This window comes from Rhinolophus ferrumequinum, chromosome 17 (genome assembly GCF_004115265.2).
Source record: "Rhinolophus ferrumequinum isolate MPI-CBG mRhiFer1 chromosome 17, mRhiFer1_v1.p, whole genome shotgun sequence".
NCBI lineage: Eukaryota > Metazoa > Chordata > Mammalia > Chiroptera > Rhinolophidae > Rhinolophus > Rhinolophus ferrumequinum.
Window position 1 is genome coordinate 11,662,864 of NC_046300.1, and position 12,919 is coordinate 11,675,782.

General features: G+C 49.9%; 1 protein-coding gene across 10 annotated transcripts in view; it reads right to left on the reverse strand.

The window, feature by feature from the left end:
- Nucleotides 1-6,402: 6,402 nt before the first annotated feature.
- TRAK1 (trafficking kinesin protein 1) overlaps nt 6,403-12,919 on the reverse strand; it is a 110,983-nt gene continuing 104,466 nt past the window's right edge. For 9 of the 10 annotated variants that reach the window (XM_033132085.1, XM_033132078.1, XM_033132082.1 and 6 more), the window contains 2 exons: nt 12,150-12,252; nt 6,403-9,232 (listed from right to left, as the gene is read on the reverse strand). In XM_033132085.1, coding sequence (XP_032987976.1) covers nt 8,434-9,232; nt 12,150-12,252 — 902 coding nt within the window. In that variant the 3' untranslated portion in view covers nt 6,403-8,433. Of the gene's footprint in view, nt 9,233-11,290; nt 11,382-12,149; nt 12,253-12,919 lie in introns of all 10 variants that reach the window. The other variant, XM_033132088.1, reaches the window with a different exon arrangement.

Sequence of the window (12,919 nt, forward strand, 5' to 3'; positions counted from 1 at the left end):
GCACAGAAGTGCACCTGCGTTGATGTGGCAGGTAGAGACCCAGCCAAGTGGGAGGTTCAGAAAACCATACGTAGTACAGCAGGTCCTCAAACAACGTCGTTTTGTTCAATGCCATTTGTCATGACACTGATGGAAAAAATCAATTCCCGGTGGGTCCACTGCCTGTGGAGTTTGCATCTTCTCCCGTGTGGATTTTCTCTGGGTACTCCGTTTCCTCCCACATCCCAAAGATGTGCACTTGGTGGTGAACTGGTGTGTCTGCATTGTTCCAGTCTGAATGAGTGTGGGGATGTGTGAGTGACCCTGTGATGCAAGGGCGTCCTGCCCAGGGTGGGTTTCTTCCTTGTGCTCTGAGCTGCCAGGAGAGGCTCTGGCTACCTGTGATGCTAAACTGGAACAAGCCCGTTGGAAAATAATGCTCTTACTTGCTTTTATTCATCTTTCCTAAATGTATGGATTCCAATGTTTTATATTAGAAGTGTTTTGGGTCGTTATTTAGAAGTTTGGTGATGTTTTTGTGACCAGCAGTATGCTGTAGGAACTTACCTCTTGCTTATATCAATTAGCCTATGGTAAAATTAGTTTTATTATACATTATTTTTCTTAAAGTGCAGTTTCCAAGAACCTATGGAAGATGTTAAGTGAAAGCTTCCGGGACAACGCACCCAGACCTCTGACAGGTGATGTGCAGAGCCTAGAACAGAGCAGAGCAGTGGACCTGGCTGAATTAAGGGACAGGCCAGCCAGCAGCTACCCGGGGTACAGTCTCTAAATGACATCTAATCACCATTGCAGCAATTAGAATCCAGCTGTTAGTGAAGTTCCTCTTAGTAACTTACCTAACTGGGGAAATTGAAGACGACAGCGCCCTCAAGTGGACAGCTTTTAGAAAATCGCTTCTCTGGGTACCAGCTGTTCTCTATAGAGAAACGGCCGTGCTCACGATGAAGTCTGCAGGACTGAGGCCCATTTCTTTTTGCCAACCTGCTGGTGATCCCACCTAGTCAGCTGCAATTTTAAAACCAGATAATTCAGGGCATGAGACTGTTTTCTAAGAATGGGTGCTTTCTGTTATTATTTCAATTTTGCAACTTTAATATGGCTGCCAAAAGAGTCCAGGGTTTGGAAAATCACCAATAAAACTGGGGTGAGAACAAGACCGCTGACAAGTGAAACGCTTCTTGTGGAATTAAGACTGAGAAAAAAAAGAATGCTTAGATATATTTGAAGACAACTTGGTAACTATGGTTACCTCTAATTAGTGAGCAACTGTGTGCTTTCTAGATTTGCGTGGAAGAAAATTGAAAGGAAAAACAATTCCAAATAAGTAAAAATGTTAAGTTCCATTGAGTGCATGTACTCTTGTGTTTTGAACCTAAAGAATGATATATAGAAGTTTGTTAATAGCAAATCAGTTTCTCCTCACCTTCACCTTCTGTTTCTCTTCTTGCATAATGAGGACTCATAAACCAAAAGTGAGAGTTAAGGAGGTCTCCTTGTAGGAGGTGACACCAGAGGCCAGTGGGCAGGGGACAGGAGGCTCCCTGCAGAGTCAGATCAAGGCCAGAGTCCTAACGGTGGCTGAATTGGGGTGAACTTTAATATTGATACACAATATTAATTATTGATATTAATAATTAATCAAAATTAATATTGATACGCAATGTCCATTCAAAGTGAGTGCCTAAGCGTTTAATATGGAAAATCTCTACGCTCATAACTTTGTTTAGTTATGACTACAGAGTGACAAAGGTGAGTATAACTGTGAGTCTCTATAGTAAATAAATATTAGATGCACCCTTTCAACGAACAACATACAGTGTTTTTGCAATTCTTTTCTTTTTCCCTATGGTATGTTTGTTCTTCTTTTCTTTGAACTGTAACTTAATGTCTGCTGAATCTAATAATTTAAAAATTGGTCTTGGATTTTGCATTTCTTTTTTATTTTGTCTCTAATTCATTGTTATTGTATTTTACAAAAATACTGGCCCATGATGGATTGATTTAAAACAAAACAAAAAACAATCCTTCACCACTGAAAGTGAAGTGCTGCTCTACATACCTTTAAAGTCCCGGGATTTGGGCTGGTTGTTGACACCTGGTTAAGTGCCCACTACTCGACCCTGTGTACGTCGGCTGGTTAGGACTCCAGCCTTGACAGGCCAGCCTCAGAGCCTGGCTATCAGAGATGGGGGGTGGGGGGTTGGGGGGGAGGTACCTACCTACCAGGTTCCTGAGCCAGGCAACTCATTTCTTTGGTGAGTCAGTTCCATAGTTTGGCAAGACTTGGGTCTGCCACTCAGAACAGCTGAGCACTCAATGCAATTGCTTCTCCAGTCACAGGCAAGTCACCCAAGGGTGACAGAGGCCACTGCTGGCTGGAAGTCCGGCAACCAGGAGAGTTGAGGTCTGCATGCGGCCACTGCTACACTAGGCCTTAGTGTTACAGGTAACTAAGAAAGGCCTCAGGCAGGACTAAGGGTTTATCTATTTGGGGGCTTAGGAGAAAAACACACTTCTCTATTTTCTCTTCTGAAAAAGATGTCCCTAAACTTTGGCCTGTGACTTGTGACTCTCTTCAACCAATACCCGCCCCCCACCACCAAGCCCTGCAGAAACCCCTGCTGAATTCCGCCCTGCCCTGCTCGGGTTGGCACCAGGTTCCTGTCCTGCTTCCTTTCCCTGGGTCTCTCACATCTACTCCCAAGCATTGCTGAGCCTCTGTGCTGCTGGTCTACGCTGAAAGCCTCACGTTCCCTGTCTGGTCTTAAGTTCTTTGGGACTCCAGAGCAGTGTCATCCTGAACCTCAGGTATTCAGCGTGGTGAATGGCCAGGTACCGCTGAGCAGACACTTCCTCCAATCCTGGATTCCATCATTGCGCGGTGGCTGTGTGGCGTTTGGGAGAGGTGGACCAAAGAATTAAAGAGTAAGGCGTCATGATACCTACAACTCACTTCCAAATGTTTCTGGAAAAAGCAGAGAAAGAATAAAAATTAGTTTTAAAAGAAAGAAGCATTAAAAGGGGGTCGATTGACTTCCAGAGGTTGAAACACCTCAATATAGAATATGTTTTGTAAACTACGTTTTGTTTTCCTGTCTCCTGGGTGTGGCAGGATAGGCAAGGGGTTTCCCTCCCCCATTTTATGCTGAATTTCTTCCCTTCTACTCCAAGCCTGTGCGTATGCAGCCCCCTTGCCGGCAACACCTTGGTCAAGTTCACCTGGTGAACTTAGACCATGTGTCATGACTTCCCTAAAGCCTAGCCTGAACTGCTCTCCAGGGCAAAGCAAACCCACCAGGTTTTAGGATTGGATCATCAGGGCTGGTTCCTTCAGGTTTTCTGCTGTCTCCAAGTGCCCTCTACTGGCTACAGAAAATAAATCCTCCCGGGGTATGATGCTTTGCTGCCATGCGCCCAAATGTGCAACGAATTAATTTGATTTTTTTCTAAATCTTGACTTAATCCGTCTTACGAGCTCCCAATCAATTCAGGTAATTCAGCATAACTTTCTACCACCACCAACTTCTCCCCAGGTGGCATCTAAGTTCTGGGGTTCCATACTTGGTCGAGCTGTCGGGGAGGCATGTGTCCACATTCTCTGTCCTGTTGGAAAGGTCCCCAGGGCATACATGCCTCTGCTCTCAGGCAATGTTTGGAAGTGAATCCCACATCTATCCGGTACCAGATACTTGCTACCATTTCTACTCTTCCTGCCCCATGTGGTCATAGTCCAGGCCCCATGTTGGAGATGAGGAGCTGGCTCAAGCTTCTGGAATATCTCCATTTTCTCCAGTCCCCCTGAGAAACCAGCTTGTCTGTCCTTGGATCGCCAGCCTCAGCTGGGACTTCTCCCAAGACCCTGCACTTGACCCAGGGACAGAGAAGGTGAAGTTGTGTGTCAGAACCCTTTTCAACTCCCTCCTCACATACCACATTGGAGAACCTGTTTGGGCCGTGGAGGGGGTGTCAGCAGCAAAAAGAAAGCTGGTTCAGTAGGTTTCCTTCCAAATCTTTTTTTTTAAATTGATTTTTTTCCACTTACCTTTATTGACGTAACACTGGTTAATAACACTCTATGCATTTCAGGTGTACATCATAATTTGATATCTGTGTACTCTAAGGCATGCTCACTACCCAAAGTCTAGTTTTCAGTCTCGTACCAAACATATACTCAGCTTTTTCTTTCCTCATAATTAAAAAACAAAGGATTTGACATCTTAGTTTCCTGGTCTGTTTCCATGAACTGCCTCTTGGACAACTTCCCCTTGGTCCATGGTGCCCTCTGGTCTTGAGTCCCCCATGCTGGGGTCAGGGCTTGGATATATGTGAATAAATTCAGTAAAGAGCAGGGAGGAGAAACCAGACCAACTGGAGTATCCCCTTCCACAGCCATGAGACAGAAGAATGCATTTATTTTTTCAGTTTACAAAACATACAGTTTTAGGGTGCTTTCCCCCTTTACTTTTAGAGAGCTCCCTTTCTCACATCTTTCCTTTATGAAAAAGTCTTATTTCCTTCATCCAGAAATATCTGAAGGCTACCCTTGCACGTAGACGTTAAGGCCCTTTATCGTCACCCTTTAGCTAGTGTCACCTAGGAAATAGGACACACTTTTACACAGCCGCAGTACAATGATTGAATTCAGGAAATTTCATATTGCTACAATATTTAAAAATATATGCTCAGTATTCAAGTTTCTCTGATTGCCCCCAAATTGTCTTTAATAGCATTTTTTCCAATTCAGGATCATGAATGGCATTAGTTGTCTTGCCTTTTTACCTTCCTTTATTCCAGAACAGTTCCTTGGTCTTTGTTTCATGACATTGGCATTTTTAGGGCATTTTAAAAGGGAACAGGTACATTGTTCAAAGAAATGGCCCTCTATTTGGGTTTGTCAAATTTGTCAAGCTCATGATTCAGGTTTTGCATTTTTGGCAGAATACGCAAAATAGAAGTGATATGTCCTTCCCAGGACATCCCACATCAAGAGGCACCTGGTACCAGTTTGTCCCATTTGGGTAACGTTAAATTTGATGATTTGTTTAAAGTGGGGGCACAACAGGTTTCTCCACCCACAAAGGTACCTGTTCCCCCTCCCCACCTTTGAAAATTAATCACATTCTGTGGGGAAATACAATGTGTGCCAATATCCTGCTACCTATCAAATTCTTACCCAATAAGGTTTTAGCATCCACTGTTGTCTAAATGAGTTAGTTTCATAGTTGCAAAATAGTGGGTTTGCTAACTCTATTATCCCTTCTATATTTATCACTCAGCCATCCTACTATAAGAAAAAGCTTAGAAGAGGGCATTCTAAGATCCCCTTCCCGTCTCTCCTCCACACCTTTTCCCTCTGCTTGGGAAAGTCTTCCCCACTTGGCAAATCCTGCCTGTCCCTGAAGCCCAGATCCAGGGTCACCTTGCGTCAAAGTCTTCCCCCACCGCATCTGGGCAGATAAACCTGCCCACTCTCTCTCTCCCTTTCAAGCAAGGTTGGGTGTCGTGCGGGGCGGCCTGCAGGGTCTCTGCTCCCGCTCCCCACACAAGAACACAGGACATGGTGAGGTCAAAAAGGAACACCCATAGAGCCATAGGTAGGGGAGTCACACCACTATACTCTCGCTGGCAGCTGGGTTGGAGACACAGGAAACAGGAGCAACACAATTCTCAACCCTCACTGTGCCACTTGCAGGCTCAGCCACCATCTTCTTGCTAGCCCCCATTTTCTGCTAGCCTAGCCACAGCAGTTATATTAGTGGCCAATGGCTCACTGGTTACAGCTGACGGCCAACCAGCCACAGCCGATGGCCATTTGATCACAGTCGATGGCCATTTACTACCTGAGCCAGCACCTTTCTATGGTAGGCCGAGAGCCTGGAAACTGCTTTCTGTGGCTCTGTCCCTACAGTGGGCTGCAGCTGTCTGGCCTCCTGAGCCCCTGAGACAGGGAGAGGCTGGGGAGGGGAGCTTATCCCTCCCATGGCAGGACTCCCACTGCAACTCTGCCTGGTCTAACACAGTGGTTCTCACACGTCGGTGAGCCCAGGTTTACCTGGAGGTTTTTTCATTACAGTGCTGTGATAGCAAAAGAGTAGAATGAACTCAATGCCCAGCTATAGGGTGCTGGTCCATAGGGGTATGTGTGTATTTACAGTGGGTATGTGCACCTGGTGGAATAATATGCAGCCTTGAAAAGTAGGAAAGAGCTGCAGGTTCTGATAGGAAAGTTGTCTCAGGTATAGTACTGGGTTAAAAGAAAGGGTGGATATAACAGTCTGTGAAGTGCCATATGGCTTTCATTTAATTTCCCCACTGAGTGGAATACCTTCAAATCCTACATAAACAGATCCTCTCCTCCATGAAAAAGATAAAAACAAAATACAAATCAGAATACCAATGTGGTTTCCATCATTTGAACTTATTTTATTGATATTCGTTAGCAAATAAAATTTTATTGTTGATTTTTGATGCATTACAACACACTTTTTGATAGTGGTTGCCCAAGGTTGATCATTTATTTACTATACTAAATACTGCAACGTCCGCACTGCTGATTTTTACAGTGGTGTTTCCTTGGTGATGAGGGGTGGGCTCCTCTCTCTGACTACGCAAAGTGGTCCATTCAGTTCACGGTTTTCATACCTTGGTTTTTCTACCTACCGCTTTCAAATACATTCACACAAAGTGATATAAGTTCCTTGCAGTGAGTGCACACGTACAAACCACAAGGAGGGTTAAAAACATAATTAACCAGCATCCTCATGTTCAGAGAATATGGTGTGGGACTGAAGCTGGCTCCTGGGGACTTTCTCAGAGTATCCTCAGTGGACATAAGGTTACAGCCATTCAATTGAAGGACACATCTTTTGCCAAGGGGTGACGGAACACAGCCATTTCATTTGCATGTGATGTTATCCTTCCATAAATGCCTGGAACAAACGGCCACGGAAGGCCGTGATGGACACTGCAGTCTTCAGATGAGAATAAATAAATGACCTGCTTCACCCTGGAATGCCACAGACACACTGTGGCTGGAGCTGGAAAGGAGAGAGGACGTCTGTTTAAAATACAGCACACATAAATAATAAATAAAAGTTCAAAACGTAGTCGGTGACAGCAGCAGGGCCAGGCTCCCTCGCTCATTCATGGTTCCTCTCACGAGCACCTCTGCCTTTGCCTAAGGATAAAAAAGGGGCACAAGGAGAGCAGGGCTTTGAGGGGAAGGAAATATCCTGCTGTGACTGTTCTGTTCTGAAACGAGGGGGTGAAACGTGCAAGCATCGCATGGCTGCCACGAAAGACCACGGAGGTGAAAGCACATGGCCCAGACGCGGGTTTCAGCGTAAGGGGTGGGCTCGGCAGAAGTCAAAGCCTCGTTTTCCCTGTGAGCCTACGTTTGGTTGTGGTTTGTTTTACCGTTACTGTTGGCAAATTTCATTCACCGTTTTTCCCTCTCCCTTTCCCCTTCAATCCTATTGTTCAAGCTGTCTTGGGTCTGGTCTTACTAAATTTGGTTGTGACACTGGGTCCCAGAAATAAGCTGCTGTCTCCTTAGTGGCTTGAGGTGTTTGCCATGTGCATTTCGGGGTGTCGGAGAACCACAGAGAGGAACATCCACTATGACTTCCCATCTAGTACCATTACCTCCCTACCCATAAAAAAATGGAAAAGTAAAACAAACCACACAGAACCCACGGGGGCTGCTGAACCACCGGTGCAGTGGGAGTGTAAACGCATTCGCTTTCAGATGGGTCAGACAGCTGGCCCGACGGCTGATTATAAAACACTGAAGGAAGACTTTAGGTTGAAGGCATGGAAAGAAAAAGTCATCCCTCAAAAAAGAAGCGGCCATCCACCGAGGCAGAATAGTGAAGGTCTGAAGGCCACCCACAAAACAAAAAACAGCTCTCTAGTCCTGAAAGCTACGTCAGTTGCATGTGGCTGCTGACGGAGGCTCCTGACACTCTTACAGGTGGGCGAGGGGCCCAGCAACACCGACACTGAGTCCCTGTGCCCTCTGCCGCGTGACAGCTCACTACGTGCAGCACTGGCAGCCAGCTACGAATTCACTGGTTTCCTATCCATGGGATAAGAACGCCATTGGAGTTTCAGTGCTTCTCGAAGGACAGGAGGAGAAAAGGACACCTGCCTGCCCTGCCCCCAGGCTGGTGCAGGTGAAGTCCTCAGGAGAGCAGTGACAGTGCTGGGGCACTCGGGTGGGATGTACAGAACGGGAGGGGCGGATACAGGTCTCCAAGTCGTATGTACACATTTGACAGTGTCCACTCTTCCCCAGTAGGCACGAGGTTGATTTGTCTAGCTCAGGAGAGGATGGACGAGGAGGGAAGAGGGAGACAGGGCAGTGCAGGGGGGAAGACAGGGCGGCGGGACAAGATTGGACTCCTCCTCCAAAGGGCCCCCATCCTACCCTCACCGCAAACTAGTTTGTTTGGGGAGCTTAGCACCCATCAAGATGCCCGAGGTCAGAGTCACGGGGGCCTTCATCTGCATGCTCGACCCCACCATGGTGGGGAAGCTGCGATTCCGTCGGATGCCACTATTGAGCGGTAGCCTGCCGATGGCATTGGTGACAGTGGGGCATCCGAGGGGCAGGCCCTCCGGTACCAGGCCTCCAGGGACGAGGGCCTGTGCTGGGCCCGGGGGCCCACAGAGGAGAGGTCCCTGATCCTCAGTCAAGGTGGGGGCGTGGGCTCGCCCTGAGTTCACCACTTTGGCCACGCCAAACCTCCTGACTTTGTCCACGAGGTTGAGGTTGGAGACTGACACATCTGTCTGACTCTCGCTGCTCCGGACGTTCTTCTTCTCCCTCACCTCCCTCAGGATGGAGCTGGCCGGCTTGGAAGCCAGGAAGTTGTCGTAGGGAGGGCTCGTGCACTTGAACTCGAAGGAGGGCGGGGAAGACGTGGGCGTCTGCGTGGGCGAGTTGGGCGGGGTGGAGGGGATCACAGCCATCCTGGGCGTGTAGCAGTGCAGGAGGGGGTCCCGGCCGGCCCTGTTCCAGCTCTGGGGGTCATACACAGCCGCCGAAATGCCCCGCTCTTTCAGCAGCCACACCAGCCCCAGGGACGTGCTCATAGTGGTCGTGGACTCACGGATGTTAGTGAAGGATTCGGCCAGGCTGAGTCTCCGGGGAGTACACGGCGTGGCCACCGGCGTGGACTTCAAGTGGCTGGCACTGCCACAAGCTGGAGTCGGGGCCGAGTTAAGGCTGGTGGGAAAAGACAAGAGGCCGTTCATCAGAAAATGCCCGTGAGCAGCAAGGACAGGGCAGGCCTGGGACCTGAGAGGACGCCCCCAGCCCAGGCTCCCCGGATGCCTCCTTCTGTGTCTGCTCCCTTCTCTCACCCACGGGGCCTGGGATTCCCTTTGGTGGGACACGGTTTAAGTTAATAGGAAGCTGCACCCTTCTCTCAGCCCCACAGGGTATGTATCACTGTCTCCTCTGCAAGTGAGGAAACGGACTCAGAGGTGGTGTGGCTTACTCAATGTCATACTCAGTTATCAAGTGGAAGACCCTGGATTTGAACCCGTTTGAGTGACACCGCCAAATAAGGGAAGAAGCCCTTCGGCAGAGAGGTTTTCTTTCTCTACCAAATGTACTCAAATTCCGGTGTTCCTTCTTACTCCCTACTTCCCTGAGGCAAGAAGTCCCCCAGGACTATGGGATATGAGAATTTATCTAGGGGAGGGCAAAGCAGGTGGGACATCCAGACAGAGGGCCCGTGGCGATGGGGAAACTGAGGCTGCAGGTGTACATCAAGCTAGCGGCCGATCCCGGCCTGCCGGCTCCCAGTACAGCGCTTTTTCCTCTGCACAGTACTCAACTTAGTCCTTCCCACAGCTGCCCACATCCATCCTGATGAGTGGAGTTATGGGGTTAGAGGAAGCATGCGGTATTATGGCATCTATGGAGCTACCTGGGAAAAGGCCCAGCGTGACACCTGTTACTAAAAGAAAGCAAAGATTCCTTTGTCTACTTGTATCATGGTGATGGAGGATTCACAATGTTCCAGAAGCTGGGATTCAGCCAGGAAGGGAGGTAACAGAAAAGTGTAAACAGGGCCAGCAGGGGCAAATGCACTGCTGTCTGCTAGAAGCACCCGGAAAGGCCCCCTTCTGACAGCTGCTACAGAACGGCGCGAGGCCACACGGGCACAGGAGCCCGGTGCTGTTGCAGCGTGAGCAGCGGAGGGGCAAAGCACCACATCCTTCCTCACAGTCTAAGGGACCTGCCCGCGTGCTGCCCAAGCATGTGGCTGCGGCTGCAGGTGTCCCTTGGAGGAGGCCAGCGGGGTGGTCCCCAGGAGCTGGGGGACAGAGCCCTCTCTCCTCAGCCTGGTAGGGGGAGGGCAAAGCACCAACATAGGGAAAGGGAAGGAAGGGGACACACTCTGGAGCAGGGTCCTGGGATGACCAGAGCAGAGGCCCCTCCTGCAGGAGGACAGCTCACAAGCAAGTACAAGCTGAGGCATCATGGAGCTGCCCACTCAGGTGCCCTCGTCGCCGGCCAGGCACACAGAGGTGAGGCACACAGAACAGCTCCAGCCCACATAAGCTCGGGGGACGGGGGGATGTTGTGGTCATCCCCACACTCAGAGAAACGCGAGATGAGGAACGGCAGCACATTCCTAAGCTGGAAAGGTGGACGCCTCAAATGGTGCAGGTGGAATTCTGCAACATATGGACCTACAAGCAACGGAGGCCCAAAAAGAACTGGACTTAATGTCTCGTTTACAGGGCCATTCCTAGGGAGAGTCCTGGTTTTGTTTTGAGCTGCCATGCTTTCAAACTCTGGCAATAAAAGCCTGCTCTTGCTACTGACGGCCCAGGCTTTCCTGGCGCTGACAGGGCCCTGTAGATGCCGACAGGCGTGCAGTGTTGAGTTCTACGACTACAGTCAGAAGAGCGCCAGGGCGCCGGGGGAAGCCCCGTCTCATGGTTTTTAAACACCATCTCTTCCTAACATAAAGCCATGGGACAGGAAAGCCAGTTTCTACACCCTCAGGAAGGGAGATGGAGAAGACAAGCTAAAACGTGGAGACGCCCTTCTGGTGAGAACTTCGGTTAGGCCTCTATTAGTGCTGGCGTTCGGCTTGACGGGGACGTTTAGATGGGTTAGGGGTATCCACTGTCAAGGCCGAGTTAGCCAGGCACAACCACAGAGACACACCCACGCCTAAGTCCAGGGTTAGTGGCGGCCACGCGTGCACACACAGCTCCTTCCACGTGGCCCTGCCAGGGCAGGCACTGCTGGTGGTGTGCTCACCCCCTGCCTCGCCTGTGGGCTCACTCTCTGCCCTACATCACCTCTCAGCTCAACGGGGCATGGGGCTGCTTCGTCGTCCTCCTCATATGACCTGTGGAGAGTGATTCAGAGTTTAAGGTGCTCCTTGGGTGGCCGCTCCCTCCAAGCTGGCTCTGCTTGCCTTCCTCCCTTTCTGCTTTACCTTTCATTCCCTGGAATAGTGCCCGACACAGGAAGTGGCTGACTCCGCCATGTCGGGGAGACCATTTTCCCTTTCAAGGGCAACTGGGGAAGGCCTGCAATCAAGCCGAGCAGATCACCCCACACCGTACAAATCCTCTTGCTCGATGGTGCCAACTCTATCACTTCTCAGAGGCACCAGGGGGAATGGACCACGCTGGACTCGTGCTTCAGTCTCTAGATTTTATCATTTCAGTCACTACAAAGTGGCTGTGGTGCACGATTCCCGCAGTCTATTCTATGAGCACGATGGCTTCCACAGGGCTCAAGAACTCCATTCTGTGAAAAAATTCCATGCTCTACTGGCAAAGTTTAGGGCAACAGACGTGGCCTTAGGGACTGTGGACGTGTCATCTTCAGCTGGTTAAGGAGGGGTCTGAGAATCTCCCATGGCCAACGAAAAGGGCAGCTAACGGTGGTCCAGGTCTACCTGTACTGGACCTGAATCAATAGGAGCCTCGATTCAAAAGGAAAGACAGGCCCTAGAACGGGAGTCTGCGAGCGCTTAGGAGATGCTTCAGCTGCCCAGAATTGGTGTGGAATGAGCCTCTCTACTTGGGCTTTCCTCGACAGTAAGTCTTACAAGGAGTGTCCCCACCGCACCCCACCCCTGCCCACCCCTGGGGCCGGGGTCTCTTACCTTGGCGTGACCCGCGTGAGCTCGTCTGAAGGATGCAGGATGCGACAGGTAGTGAAGGTGAAGGTGGAGTTGGTCTGTGACATGCACTTCCCAGGGTGGTGTGCTAAAGTGGGCGGAAGGGGGACAAAACACATTTCTCGCATCCAAGTCTACCCATGGGAAAATGAAAATCAAGCACGGCCCTCAACAGATGCAAGAAGCGATGAGCTACCTTGTTACCTGGATCTGGGCGAGGAAGGTGAAACGCAAATGTTCTGGATCGCAAGTGGTTCTTCAGAAATAACCACACTTTTGAGCACTGGCGTGCAGAGCATAGAATTCCAGCTTCCAACCCAATCCAGACAAGGTTCCCCCCTCTCTGGCCAGCAGTGGATCCAGTTTGAGGGGCTAATGGGCCCATGGGGGTCAATTTGGTTTCCCTCCTTAGAAGTCAGAATCTGGCTTCTTCTTTGTTGTTTTACATTTTGTTTTCATTGGCAAACAGGCGCCAAACTCTGCCAAAGGGAGGGGACAGGTGTGGGAGGGGGAGAGGCACTTGCCACCCGGAAACGGGACAAGCCTCACGCAGCTCCTTTTTCTGTGTACATAAAAAAGGGGCTTGGGGAGGCTGGCTCCACTGCTGTCCATCTGTAGTCAGCAGGGTGGGAGACAGGACCTCAGCTGCCTTAGCAACGACATAGCAAGAGTCGCAGAGCCCGGGGTCCCTGCGGTGCTGCCTGACACACAGCGGTGAGAGCAGCACCAGTCCCCCGGGGCCGCTTTCCTGTCAC